Below are 15,932 nucleotides of genomic sequence, written 5' to 3'. Positions count from 1 at the left end.
AACTATAAAAATAATGGTTAAGTTCCCCATTGTTTCTAAAGAAAAAGGAAAGGGGAGAGAGAAAGGAAGAAATAAACGAAATATTCAGTTAGATATTTTCTGATAGAATTTTGACATGACTGATGATAAAAACAAATCGGGCTGTAAATATTCAGCAATAAATAAATTTTAGGGACAATTGCCTTCGGAAAAAAAAAAGAAATATATATTCATTTTTCAAATTGAGAAATACTGAAAAGTCATAAAAAAGAAAGTAAATCCTTATAATACTATCAATAATACACAAATTTGGATTTTTTAATATTTTTTATGTGCATATCATGCTAAATAATTGCCTTTTAATATGAAAAATACATATTAAAACTCATCTTTCACTATTTTTATATAATTAACATATAATAATTTTCTCTTAACCTTAACATATGTTCCTTGAGGTCCAAGGAAACTTTGAGGTTCTGTATTCTTCTTTTTATTTTTTTAAGATTTATTTATTTTATTTATACAAGAACCGGGGTATAGGCCACATACACGGAAGGGTATGAGGATTCACCAGAGACAGAGTGGGCAGACTGACTAAATACATTGCTGAGGGGATCAGCTAGTGAGACAGGAGAGGTCTGCCGCACCATGTGGGACCCTCACCGGTAGGCCGGGATCAAACCTGTGCTGCAGAGGCTGCGCACAGCTTCACAGGGCTGTGCTCAACTGCCTTTGCCACCAGGGGAGGCCCTGGTTCTGTATTATTCTTACAAAAAATAACATCACTCAGCCTTTGCTATATTCTAGAAAACACGTCATTAATTCCTTAAAATACGAAGTAAATAATAGTTGTATGTTTAATGCTGCAAATTAATGTTTATAATTAAAACTTGTATATCATGAGTTTCAAAGTTAAGTTTTAACAGGGAATCATGTCTTATAAAATCAGTCCAGTATACTGAAGTCTGACAGTTTCTTGACTATATATATACAAAACCCCCCAAATTCTGGAAAAACCATCAAAAATCATGGAAGTATTATTCTGAGACCAGGTTAAAGAGAACATATCAGGTAAATAGACCAGAACTTGTTTATCTTTGTGTATATCTTTCTGTTTATCTTTGAGCCATCTTAATCCATGGAGAACTTGACTGGCAGATAGAACTCCAAAGAGCTTATACTCTCAGCTAAAAAAGTTCATATAGAAAAATATTCACTGCACAAAGGCAGAAAAAACATATCAAAAAACATATCAAATGTGGCAGTGGTGAAAGAGAAATATATCATTTGGGAATTCAGAAGATTCCAGGATTTAGAAATTATTATTCAAATTTGCACTGTTTATGTGAAATAAAAGACAAGTTAAGAATATAAAGTTAAATTTAACTTTGAATTTGACATTTAAAAAATTTCAATTATAAAAAGTTTAACTTTTAAAAGAGCCCCAGGCTACTAAATGAAGGAATGAAATTCCCCCAAGCAATACTACATTCTCAAGGCAAATTTTAAAAGGATTCACACAGATAGTTCCATAAATGTGAATAAAACTCATCTTTTTAATAATTAAGAATTCCTTAGAAGGACTCGAAAAAGACAATGTACAATTGGACCTCAATAATATAAGATACTGGATTACAAGAAACAGAATAAAAATATGAGATATATATAATAATCATAATATATGAAGAAATAAAAGGGAAAACGAAACATATAAACAGAAACCATCAAAAATGATTTAAGAGGTTTGAAAAGAGCCAGAGAATTTCTAAAAATAAAAAAAAGACATTAAAAATTTATAGAAAACTCTATAGACCAGAACATATACTTGGTAGATCAAAAGATAAACCTGAAGAAATTAGATTGCATGAAACAGAATTTTAAAATAAGTTTATATGAATGAAGGTTAAACAGAAGTTAAGTTACAAAAACAAAATAGGATTCCTGAGTTATAAAAAAAATTATAAAAAATACACAAAGGCATTCATGATTTGAAGGGATAATGACTTAGAATTTTCTAAATTGAAAAACACCTCCTCAAATATGTGGGAAGCCAATTAGCTCCCAAACATAATAAAAATAAGTCTTTTACTTACACATATTATATTCAAATTTCAAAGCATCAAAGTTAAATCAGTTATTAAAAGCATCCAGAGAGAAAAGTCAGATTGACTCCAAAGTACAATATTTAAACTGCCTTCTCATGATGACACTGGGTGCCAAATGCCGAGAAACTAAGAAAAATTTACCAGAAACCTAGAAGTATACACTATGCAAGAATATTTTTTCAAGAACAGAGTAAAATAAAGATAGTTTATGACTATCAACAAGCAAATGTTGGTTAGCTTCCTAGGATTTCCCAGGTAAAAACTGGAACTGCTGGCAGCTCCTATGGGGAGAGACTTGAGGAGCTGTTTCAGGAAGCAAGGGAATGCATGTTCGAGCCCCATTTAGATCAATGAGCTAGCCTCTGCAGGTCACCACCAGAATTTAAGAACCAAGGAAGGAATCGTCCCTTACCATCTTCAGAGGGAAAAGAATCTGCTGACACCTAAACTTCGAATTTCTGGTCTCAGAAATGGCAGAGAGAGAGAGAGAGAGAGAGAGAGAGAGAGAGAAGGCTTAAAGAATCCTAGTGAGAAAACAGTGAGGAACATACCTTCCTAGGACAGGAGAGGAAGTTGAGGAGCTTCCAGTGGCCTGAGTTCAGCTCTCAGGTCAACCTCTGGTGGAGTTTCCTATGTGAGAGTAGCCAGTGGCAACTGGTTCTCCAAAGCAGCTGGGCCTCCAGCTGAGCGTTGTCAGCCTGGGGCTACACCCCACAGAAGCTTTTACTGCCAAAGCAGGGCTGGCACAGCAGAGGGGGAGGTTAGGATTTAAAAAAAAAAGAGAAAGAGAGAAAAAATAAAAACAAAAACAGCACATTTCGGGGGATGCACAAGTCAGGTTTGAACCTGGCTGAGGACTTTCAGATATAGCAGCGCTCACTAGCCCAGCTCAGGAAGAGCAGAACCTGGCAGGCCCAGTGTGCGGGCACAGGGCAGGTTGGAAGCAATGGGGCCTTTTCAGTTTTGATTCCCGAGCTGGTTTTGAAAACCAATCAGGTTGGAGCAACCCCTGTCACAATTAGTTTCAAGTTTGCGCTGGTACCAATTAAGTCTTAACAACAGCTGGGTTGGAAAAATGGACCAATCTGGTTTGAAAGGCGAGTCCCCAAAAGCGGGTGTAAGTGGAAGCTTCAGAGAGGCCTGAGAAGGTTTGGCCAGTCTTGGGAGAGACTCTGGCTTCAGGAAGGGAACTGCCTGGACTCTCGTGGGAAGAACTTCTCTTCGGCTGCCATCCCTAGGAGTGCTGCTGGCATGTACATAACTTATGCAAAAAGAATTTTAAACCCTGATGCCAGTGTTTACAATCTGTGATCTGTCTGACCTGGCATCTGACACTTCCCAGCCTGGCCTCCGGATTGCCTCCACGCTGTCTTAGCAGTGCCACCTGTGACTACCCCAGCTGCCACAGATGAATAGGATCCAGGTCCACTACTCACCGGTGTGCCACCAGTTTCAGGCTTCAGTTACAGGGCAGGGAGAGGGCACCCCAGACACCGCCATCAGAAAGACAATGTTATCTTGCATGGACAGCTTTTGTTTTGGACTATTGGACAATGTGGACACTATCTTGGTTAGGGCAGCCAGTCATTTGTGCCTCAGGAAATCGTTCCTTTTCTCAATCACCCCTTTAAAAATAAGCCCTTTTGTTGTTGCACCCTGATATTGAGCCATGTCTTGCAATTTTGAACACATGGATAAGAATAAGCTCACCATGATATCTTCCCAATTCTCTTCTATTTCACTTATGTGACCTCCTCCAACACACCACCCTTCCTGGCTGGCTCTAACAATCATAAACATTTTCCCTGACCTACAGTATGCTCTGAGTGGTCATAAAGGACTTTATTAAAATAGATATGACTCCTTTGGCAGTTGTCTGGCTACAATGGAGGCAGATGCCACAGCAACAACATAGGATCATGCAAGAGAAAACAGATTAAAATAATGATTCCTCAAATAAGTCACACTTTCTTCCACCAAGTACCCCATGATCTTAACCACTGAGTTACTAAGGCCCCTCATCTGGGGGTCAAATCATGTCATTTACAAAAAATTAACAGATTTATTAGGTGTGAACTGATAAAATTCGGTATGAATGATGGCACAGGTGGCTGAGAGGCAGTCCTAAAATTCAAGGCCATCCTATTTTAGAGGAAACTTTTTCTCATGAAAGATATTTCAGTGGTTAGTAAAGACAGATTTTATTGGTTGTTATTTTAAATTTTTCTGGATGAATTTTGTAAGGCTTTCTACATATGGTATAATGTTCTCCAAGCCAATAGAGGGAATGCAGTTTGCAGCCGAATGGTCATGCCAATGGCAAAAAAAAATGTGCCCACTTGTCCTAAAGGAGCGGGAGGTTGGCATCATAGGAATTTGATCTGGTTGTGCTTCCCATGTATGTTTCCAGGGAAAGCAGTGCTGTCATGTTTGAGTAGAAGGCATGGGGATGGGATATGGCAGTTTAGAACCCCCACCGTCTCCCCTCTTTCAATGGTTGCTTTTTAATTTCAGATATAGTGCGAGTCAACAGGTCCAGCTTGCAGAAGGACAATGAGATCCCAGTGGACACTGAGCAATTTCCCCTTACTTAAGAAGGAATCCTGATTGCCAAAGGGCATCAGCAACTCCCCAGCCAGATTTTAGAAATCTACAAAAACTGCCTCAGTCTCTTGCAGAAAAACACAAAAGACTTTTCATACTTCTTGACCTCACAAAACATCTTCCTGATCTTTCACTCCAGGATTTCCCATTGTTCAATCTATAGGGCTAATGCTTTCAGAATAGCCCAACTGTGTCAATAGCCTTGGCCCTTGGATGATCACCAAACCTTTCTTGAGAGTACAGATCATTAACTTTGAGGTTCTTTCTGGTTTCCATCTATATGATATCAGTGTTGAATAGTGATTGCAACCCTTGTGGATGGGTTGCCCTGATTAGACCCAGCTATAAATCAGACATCATCAGGAAGTTCCCTCACTACCTCTCTAAAGTCTTCCTGGCTATTACATATTCTACCTGGCCTAGGAGACTGTGGACTGCTGGACACAGTGCATCTCTGCTGCAAATAGCTGTGCCACTTAGTCAAAGCGGGTGTATGCACAATGGAACGTATTCTCAATTCACCCCTTGATGTGATGAAATTAGCATAATAAGTTGTTCCTTAAAGCTGTGGTCATATAAGATCGTATACACATTCTCAACTGTGGCATCCTGTGGTTATTTCCAAAATACATGATTGGAACCGTTATACTCAGCAGCAGACAGTCCTCACAATTACTTGCTAATCTATGAAGTGAGGGTGATTACTGTGAGAAAGACTAAGGGGCATTCACTAGAACTCCTACCTAGAAAAATAGTAAATCAAAAGCAGTGTTGCTATTCCATTTGTGGAGGCAGTGCAGATATTAACGCCACCATCAATTTACAATAACCTATTGTTATTCTTCAAGAACCATTTGTCCTTTTCAGATATAGTTGGGATGGCCATCCCTGTGACCTTCAAGTAAAATACCACAAACCAGATAAGGCACTAGCTAACAGCAAAGGCAATGAAGAATATATAACAGAAAAAAAGTGTTTATAAGAACCATTTACAGGGATGTCACCGGTATTAGAAATGAGGGACATATATGTATTTCCTTCTTATTTTGTTTTGAATAGTTATATGAATGTATGTTATATGTCTCAAATATCTTTGTTTTCTTTCTGAACCCCTTCTCATGTAACATAAGATGTGCTAACTTTGTATCGTGTTTAATTATTGCTAAATTTATACCATGTTATTTGTTAGAGTTATTAAAAAGGAGAGTAAATATCACTTAAAGATTTTATTTCCTCTTTTGGAGAAGGGATTAGTGTGTTTAGGCCAAATTATGACCTTATAGTCTTTATTTGGAGATTAAGTTGGGTTTAAGGAAGTGGATGTGGGTGTCAAGTTGACAAAGGGCGGATTCTTGATGCTTAATTTTCTGTGTCAAATTGACAAGTCCATGCGATGCCAAGGTATTTGGTTAGACATTATTTCTGGGGTCTCTATGAGGGTGTTTCTGGAAGATATCAGCGTTTGAATGGATGGACTAAGCAAAGCAGACTACTGTTCCCATTGCGGGCAGACATATCCCAACCATTGTGTGCCTGGATGTATGAAAAAGAAATAAGCAACTTCATGATCTGTAGCTCCCCTCAGCAGTGTACTTCAGTCAATCTGCCTGTTCTGTTCCCTACTCTGTCTCTGGTGAATCCTCTCACACCTCCACACCTCTGGCCTGTACCCCAGTTCTTGCATGCATAAATAAACTTAAAAAAATAAAAATAAATAAAGAATAAATATTGTAATAACAATAGTCTCCAATTAAGTCCTTACTTATTTTTAAAAATGTTGCTTTGAAATATATCGCTGTTGAAAGTGAGCTGAGTATACAAAATACATGGAAAATAGAGATGTTTAGTGCTGGAAATGTAGCAACCAAATTATCTTTATCTGTTTGCCTCTGTCTGTTTGAGAGAGGGTTGGAAGCCAAGTAGCTTAATACTCTGTAGGAATTACAATATACATTTTATCCAGGAGGGGACCTCAATATGTCATTGAATTCCATTTTGATTATCTATAGTGTTTGTTAGTATGAATATTGATACAATATTTTTAATTATTGTTCCAGGTATTACATTATATATGCAAAGCTTATCATACTCTACTATATTGATTGACATTTTACCACTTCAAGTACAGCAAAGAAACATTACCTCTTTGTACTTCCCATTTATAACATAAATTTCTTAGGCATTTCATCTCCCATTGAAAATCACAGCACAATGTGTTATACTTTTTTGCTTCCATAAAACTGGATGTCCTCCAAAAAGAAGGGTTGATGGCTGACTGAAACAGAATTTTTATTGCCTTGTGCAACTGGTTCTCGGCTCAAATTGTTCAATAATTTTAGAGAAATAAAATTATTTCAGGGCCTCCCCTGGTGGCACAGCGGTTGAGCGCTGGGCTGTGAAGCCTCCCCAGTGCCGGTTCTATCCCCGGCCACGGGCTTGGGTCCCACATGGCGCGACAGGCCTCTCCTGCCGCCCGCTGCTCCCCTCAGCAGTGCATTTTGTCAGTCTGCCTGTTCTGCTCCCTGCTCTGGCTCTGGTGAGTTCTGTCACCCTCCTGCACTTCTGATTGTACCCAGTGCTTCTATAAATAAATAAATAAATAAATAAATAAATAAATCTGATTGGAAGAATCACGAATCCATATTCAATTCAAAATTAAGTTCACTATGCTAAAATTACTTAAAAACATTTTAACTATATTATAAACTATTTAAATGAAATCATAGAACTACGAGTTCACTTTTATAGTGTTTGCACTGTTTATAATCTCCTATTCCCACTCCTAACCACTTCCCTGCCCCACCAAGGGCACACTAGTCATTTTTTTTTTTAAGATTTATTTATTTATGCATACAAGAACTGGGGAACAGGCCAGAGGTGTGGGGGCTGAGAGGATTCACCAGAGACAGAGTGGGGAGCAGAACAGGCAAACTGAATGAAATTCACTGCTGAGGGGAGCAGCAGGCAAGACAGGAGAGGTCTGTTGCACCATGTGGGTAGCTCCCTGGCCTGCTGGGAATCAAACTCCACAGATACTGAGGATAGCTTCACAGCACTGTGCTTAACCCCTTGCACCACCAGTAATTTTCTATAGTGTGAGACTTGCCATCCTCCCAAACAGTGGTCTTCAACCTTAACAGCTCATAGGTATCTTAAAAGAAATATAAACTTAAAAAAAAAAAAAAAACAATTGTAGTGTTGTAGCCCTAGTTCACAAAGATTCAAAGTTAATTGAACACAGCAGATTATAACATTTCCCAGGTGTGTGTAACACATTGCCAATTTACCGTTCTGGTATGTGTTCTCAGGAATCAGACTTAAGAGAAAGAGAATGATTGCTCATTTCTGTGGGCTGGGTCTTATTCTCCTGGGTAACAGAGGATTCAAGAGATGAGTGGGGGGAACAAACATGTCTGCAATGAGAGAAGCAGAAAAGTAAGAATAGAAAAGGACTGTGGTATGTAGGGGTTAGCTGCACTCTTGGACTGAGGTTCCTTGTGCATCGCAATTCCTTTTTCTCTTAAACCAAGATAATTTGCTTGGTGTATGGAACCAAAGGACCCCACATAATCCAAAGTTGACTCAAAATCTCCAGCTCATTAACCTATAAAAGTAAATGATGCTGGGCCTCCCCTGGTGGCGCAGGTGGTTGAGCACTGGGCTGTGAAGCTGCCTGCAGCCTCTGCAGCGCTGATTCCATCCCTAGCCGCCGGCAAGGGTCCCACATGGTGCACAGACCTCTCCTGCTGTGCCAGCTGCTCCCCTCAGCAGTGTATTTTGTCAGTCTTCCTGTTCTGCTCCCTGCTCTGTCTCTGATGAATTCTCTCACCCTCCCACACTTCTGACTGTACCCAGTGCTTGCATAAATAAATAAATAAATCTCAAAAAAAAAAAAGTAAATGATGCTGCCACTACAAATGTCACAATTAACTAACATACTCATTTGGCATGATGATTTATGCTCTTGTGTTTGAAACATTTTAGACCAGTTCTTACCCTACATATAAAGAGAGGGGTAAGAATTAGATATTGTACATGTATACTCAATACTCTGAAATTTCGTGTTTGTTGGTAACATTTTGTGTGTAATTAAATAGGTCACTTACCTTAAAATTTGCCATCCCTTGGTAAGAAAACTATGATTGAGAGAAATGAACAAATAACATGAAAATAAATATTATGATGATGTTTTTCCTAGAGGAAAATGTATCCATTCTTTTTCTCGATCCCTACACAGTTGTCTTATACCCAAGTCATTTTGTACAACTGTCTAGACATTGAATGTTCAATATGGGTACTAGATTGTTTTCATACACTGGGAAGGCATTTAAGTGAATATCCTCTCAATACCAGCTACAAGTGCACTACATACAGTAGATAATGCCCAGATTTTTTTATTCCAAAAAATGTATACGCTCCTCTGGTATAAGCACTAGGCTCTCAATTCTAGTCATTACACCATTGAGGACAATGTTTTGTGCAGAGTAAAGGCTTTGTTAGTGAATTTGTTTAGATAAATAAATAAGGGTCAGTTTAGCCATTGTATACCAGTCATACATATAAAGATAAGTGTTCACACCAAGCCAACACATGGAAAAGTGATATTTTAATGCCATTTATAATAATGTTTTAATTCTGTCAACATCTTTACTTCCCACATTTAAAAAATGCAATCCATGTAGCTTTTATTTGTAATTTACTGTCCTCTTGTAATAAACAACTTGTGTGCAGATTTTAAATTTGCTAGTCCCAATGAAAACACATGGGAGAAAGATAGTCAAAATCCACAAATCTCCAGAGATTGTATGATGTTCCAGTACAAGTCTTAGTTACATAAACATATTTTGACAGAAGGCAAAAATGTGATTGTAATGGGCATGTAACTATTTCATGTATTTATTAAGGAAAATCATTTGTTAACTGATTGAAATAATTTATTTAGACAGGAAAAATCCATTTTCCATTCCAATATATAGGCTATTCAGAGCGAACAACCAAATATTTCATCAAATGTTACATTTTTGGTTTGATTAAGGTGTTTATATATTATTAAAGGATATTGAAATTCAAAAAATTCTAAGGGTATTTTTTTTAATGATAGATCAAAAGCAAAACACTGAGTTAGAGTTACAATTTTTACACTCTTATAGAGATGGTTATATTTTGTTCCTTCAACATGTCTACTTTACATTATTCAGCACAAAGCTTTATGGAATAAGAATCATGGGAATATAAGAATATAAAGGAAAAAAGGTACAAATAACAGCTTCATAAACTGAGAAATGTACATAAATAAATCATGTATATGTGGGCAGTTTGCTTAGCTGGCAAGAAACAAAATATGGAAAATCTGCTTGTTAAACAATAACTACAGAGTGTGCTTTTATGATGTTTTTCACCACAGTAATTCATATTAGAGATAGAAGCAGTTGCATGTTAAATAAAATCATTGAGCATTGTTCCCCTCGCATTGCAAAGAGCTGACTTATGTTGTTTTTAGATGTCTCCCATTAGAAACTAAATATTCCTTCAATGCTATGCATTTCACAAATTTAATAAAGAAGAACTGTAAATAAAGTCACAGGGAGATTTCAGACAGTTTTATTAGGAGATTGTTGAAAAGAAAAAGAAAATTAAATACAATAACAGTAAATGTGGTTCTCACATTGAAACCAGGCTCAAAGAACTAGGCTACCATAGAAAAATTTCCAATTCTTGCATTATGATGTAAAAACGGATTTTTGTACAGATTTTGTACAACAAAATTCGTAATAACCTTTTATCATTTTTAGAAAACTTTAAATATATAGATAAAAATAGACAATTTTCATAGGTCCTACATGAAGATGAGTATGTTCTGTTCCAAGGGCTTGCATAGAGCGCAAATGTGGTTATAATATAGAACAACTAGACATTAATATTTTTAGGATTACAAAAGCATGGAAACCATAAAATGAGCACAATTTTACTTGTCTCTACCAAAACACAAATTTCAAACCAACCTGTAAAACTAAAAAATGTCAAAAAAAAACCCTTAAGTTACACACTTAAAATAACATTTCATGAATTGTAATATTTACAACATGTTAGTAAGAGTCTCTCAACATATAGGTGATAGCTTTTATATTTAATCCTTGCTAAAATTTCCTTTTAAATTGAACCAAACACTAAAGCATTCTCAAAGGTCTTGAAAGTATTATTTTAAACTATTTAACCTACTTAACAGGTGACTCTATGCAAGGAGCAGAGCAATGGCTGATTCTACTACATATGTAAGTTTTAGTTTTTTTTAAAAAATCTTTCAAAAAATGTATGATTCAAAAGCTTGCCACAAGTCCCTCCAATTTTAAATGTTGTAATCCTTTAAAGACTGCACACAGGGAAAAACAAGAAATACATACATCTAGGAATAGAATTTGTTATGATCAAACAATAAAAGATGGTTATGGAAGAACTGTGCTTAGAAAAACAAATTTCTACAAAGCATTTACTAACAATATTTTAAATAAAAATATTGCTCCCTTTTAAGCAAGCTAAAATAGGAACTGTATACATAACCTTTTATTATATTAAAAAATGGACTTAGCTGGTTAATAGTGAGCTACACAAAAGAAATATGTTCCAGTATTGCAAGGAAGACCTAAAAACTATAGAAGCTTAGTGCCAGAGTATCTATAATGTTATTTTTATCAAATAATTAATACCCGATCAGAACTATCTTTAAACATTTTTAAGCTATTTTCTGTGGACATTTAAGACTTTGCTGTTTATGGTAATAAATAATTTTATGATCAGAACATTTTAAGATGACAGCAAAATCATAAAATGTACAGCAACTGTATTAATTCATAATATCAGTCTTTAAAGGTGGAACTCCAGATAGGTAAGAAAAGAGTAGGTAACTTCAGCCTGCAATAGCACTGTTTGCAGCTTACTTCCAGTTATCTGCACAAAAGTGAAAACACAGACTGTAACTTTCAAAAAGACAGTGAAAATAACACGGGGCCACCCTTGCCTCTGACCAGGTGGGAAGCACAACACATTTTAACTTTATCACTCAGCGCTACATGGTATTGGACTGATACATCAAGGGTTTGTTAGGTTTTTGTTTTTCAGCAACATTAACATAATATGACATTAACATATAAAAATATTTCTGGTGTTTTGATTTACTGTTCAGCCATAATCCATTCTTAGCAGTGCAGTTTGGGGCACTAGCTAGGGTTCAATATACAAATAAAAGTGGCTGACACAGAGTTCTGATGTCACCAGATGCTTAAGATCTCATTCATTAATACTGTGACTCCAGACAAATATTTACATGCCTGCATGCGTTAAAACCAGAAAGGTGTCTTTCTGACCAACAGGGTGACAAAACATATTTTCTAAAATTTTCATTTTCCTAAACTCTATTATACTACTGCATACATAATACCTTCCGTGTATGTTTTATGTTTATATACTGTACATGTGACCAACAGTTTGAATAAGAAGCTTCATTATTATTTTTAATTCTATATACCACCACCAGTTTGGAATGAAAACATGTTACATTTATATTTTCTTTCTTTTTTTTTTTTAAGAAAAAAGAACATCATGAAAGCTTTTGGATTATAGTCAATGCTTCTTTTCTGATATGCAAAATATTATTTCATTGGATGGGTGTCAACATCCACTTGTTGGTCTTTTGGAAAGTATGTGGAAAAAAATCTTCAGAAGAAAACCCACAAGTAGAGAGTTTAAAAGTGAATGTAACAGAATATTACTCTTTATTTTCTGGGTTTTCAGGAATCCTCTACGTCCCCTACAAGTTCATTTCCAGGTGTTTCTTGCTGGTTTGGGAGGACATCATTCTGTAAGTCTGGGTAACCACTGCTACAAGAGTCTCTTGATGTGCTCAAATACAGAATTGTCAGAAGAGGAAAATGGTTCATTCCATTAAAAAACAAAATTGGTCTTATTCAGACCTGCCTTTAACTCTGTATACAAGTGTCCAGCAGCAAAGTTGCAGTCATTATCTGAAAGAAGTTTGATATTTGTACATTTACAAACATTCTCAGGTCTCTGGCATGAACCACAGGTGAAAATCAATGGAGGACACTTTTTTTTTTTTTGTAGAATACTTAAACTTTTAAAGAACATTAAAACACAAAATTGATAGAGTTCCCTTAAAAGGACTTTATTTTTTTTCTGAACTTTGCAATGATGTATATCTGACTGTAAAGTTCTTAAAGATAACGAGGATTTCTTCAACAGGAAAGATTCAGTACATGACAGTAGTTTTCAAATACAGTCTCCCATCTAAAAATGAACAATAGAAAATAATTAATAATGACACTTGAGGAACATAAGTATATGTAAATACAACAGAACAGACTGATCTAAAATTTGTGGGTTTTGATCTATTTTCACTTGCTGGGCATGTTATAATTTTTAACTTATTCTCAAAGTTAATTTCACAATTACATAAAGTTTAGATGATTAAAAAGAATATAACATTTCTGGTTCTCATAAATATATATTTGTTATTTTGATATCAGTTCCAGAGCACTCAGGAAATAGATAATTATGTGTGTGTGTGTTTGACTGATATGCAAAGCAAGATGATTTCTGTTGAATGACAATTACTTCCTCCAAGCTTGCAGAATCAAATTTTCTCAGAATGCACTCAGGTGTATCTCCATGTGGAACACTGAGTGCCCATCTTATTCCTTAGCAGTGTTGTTAAATATACCATGTAATGTAACTATTGTGCACATTTGTTGCTATTTATATGAAAGTCATCTTATTTCATCACTATCAGTGAACTATAGCCTTTCTCCTCCAAATAGAGATTAACCAAACAATTAAATGTTAAGATGGAAATATATCACTCAATTTTTACCCATTGAGAAACACACAGTGAGTGAAAAAGTAAAGTACATCAAATCTTGGACACATATATCCATTAGCTAAACCCATTAGAATGGTTTATATACCATTCAGTAAACCCATTAGAATGAAGCAAAATAAGAAATGGAAAATTAAAAATCTAGAGGAAAAATAAAACAAAACTTAAGCTTTTTTCTCAAATGTAAAACCCTGAAATCTGAAGGATTTGTAGAATAAATCCTTATAGAGTAGTATAAATTTGGGGCTTAAATGTGAAAAAATATGTCTAAATATCAAGTTTTAGCACATACAGTAGGAGAAAATAAGACTGGAAAAGGTTTCCAAACATTAAAATAAAATGCATACACCATGTAAATTTTAGAATTTCTGGTAGCTTCATGAATTAAAATATAAAGAAACAAAAATAACCTACAGTAAATATAGAAAGTAGAAAAGATAGTCTATTTGCAGATCTCACCTTCAATATTAAGCAATGGAGTGTTGTTTTTTTTTATATATACTCTGTTGTAGATTTAGTGATTAGTAAGAAACTTAAAACCAAAACAGTCATTTTTATTTCACAGAAATATTGGCATCCCCATATTTCATACCCCTAATCACATGATTTATCTTAGACTAATTTGTAAAAATGGAATATTATGTCCAACATGTGAGGGAACTCTGTTTTCCAAGTTGATACATTCGTGCACCAAGGTTATTCAATAAATATGTGCTATGAATTAGTGAACAAGTCAGAGGTAAGTTTCATGTGATTTACATGAAACTGGAAAGATGATGATATATATATATATGTGTGTGTGTGTATCTACTTACATATATATATGTAGGTAGATAGAATCAGAGCTACTATAATTCCACATTTAATAAATGTTTATTAAATTTTACACAGGTGTTCCTAAGAAATAAGCAAATGTATCAAGAATTAAAGATTGGACCATAGACTAGATACCACTTATTGCAGTTAGTGTATTTCCATGGTTAAATAATATTTAGACATCAGTGATGATCCACTTTAGAATTAAATGGAGGCAGAAATACAACAGGATGAGAGGGCCTCCCTGGTGGTGCAAGGGGTTAAGATGCAACCTATGAAGCTATTTGCAGCCACTGAAGCAAGAGTTCGATCCCCTGCCAGGAAACTACCCACACGGTACAGTCGACCTCTCCAGACTCGCCCAATGCTCCCCTCAGCAGTGTATTTCAGTCAATCCACCAGCTCTGTTCCCCTCTCTGCCTCTGGTGAATCTACTCACCTCCCACACCTCTGGCCTTTACCCCAGTTCTTGTATGCATAAATAAATAAATCTTAAAAAAAAAACAAACAGGATGAGACAGACCCTAGAAGACTGAGCTGTGTCCATTTTTTTTATAGAGGCTAAGGTTCAAAGAAATCCTACTTTATGTTTTTATCACTCGTATTGAAACATACATTTGGCTATCTCACTCTATAGGAAAAAAACATTTCAACTAATTTATATAATTCTAGAGAAATTATATAGATTCTACAATACATAGTAAATAGCCACATGTATCCAGTGAGCTAATAACAGGCCTCTGAATTATGGGGCTGTACTTCTAACTGAGGCTTCTTATAACAAACCACCTGGTGGGAGTTGAATGACAAGGGAGCTAAGAAGGATATATGAGCTCATAATTCAACTGTATCATGTTTTTATGCTATATAATAATGGTTTCAATACTCACTCCTTCCCTGACACTTTAAACAGCAAGCAAAGTCATTGGCCCATAGAAAATGTTCTGCAAAAAGAAGCTACAGGGTAAATATCACTGGAATCCCTGAGTGTGTCCATGTCTAAGGCTTTATTATTCAATGTGTTGTCTGCATCTGGGGTCTCAGAGGGTTTATACATATGTTTTGTTTTGAGGGATGTCCTTTGGGCTTTATACTTACTAGATAATCCCAAACCCACCATTTCCTTATGTCTTTATTTCAGCATGTTTTCTGTGTTGGGCACAGGAAAATATTTTCCTGTTTGCCTGATGCTAAGCCAGGTTTATCAAAATTATGCCTGATATATTAAATAGGTGAGAACTGCTTAAGAGAACTTGTCCTAAGTTTTTTAAGATAAGCTTTTCCTTAAATTGGCATTGGTATGGCTAATATTATGATGTGTAATTGCACCTGTTAAAAGTCAAGTGTATACATTTTAAATCTAAACTTTGGGGAAATCAATAAAATAGGTATTAATTGCCTTTTACAAATAGGTTGTAAGATTCAAAAAATTCTGCACATTTTCATGGAGCAAGTAAATGGGAGTATAATGATTTGATATTTACGTGAATCCAAATTTAATGTCCATTTGACAATATCAACTTTACCGAATAAATAAC

General features: G+C 35.7%; 1 protein-coding gene across 1 annotated transcript in view; it reads right to left on the bottom strand.

The window, feature by feature from the left end:
* Positions 1–12,271: 12,271 nt before the first annotated feature.
* Positions 12,272–15,932, bottom strand: part of DACH1 (dachshund family transcription factor 1) — a 411,464-nt gene continuing 407,803 nt past the window's right edge. The window contains 1 exon segment of the mRNA XM_054701972.1: positions 12,272–12,989. Coding sequence (XP_054557947.1) covers positions 12,952–12,989 — 38 coding nt within the window. The 3' untranslated portion in view covers positions 12,272–12,951.

The sequence above is a fragment of the Talpa occidentalis genome, unplaced genomic scaffold (assembly GCF_014898055.3).
Source record: "Talpa occidentalis isolate TD23 unplaced genomic scaffold, MPIMG_talOcc4v2.1 talOcc4.5, whole genome shotgun sequence".
NCBI classification, from domain to species: domain Eukaryota; kingdom Metazoa; phylum Chordata; class Mammalia; order Eulipotyphla; family Talpidae; genus Talpa; species Talpa occidentalis.
This window is presented reverse-complemented; position numbering and strand designations above follow the sequence as displayed.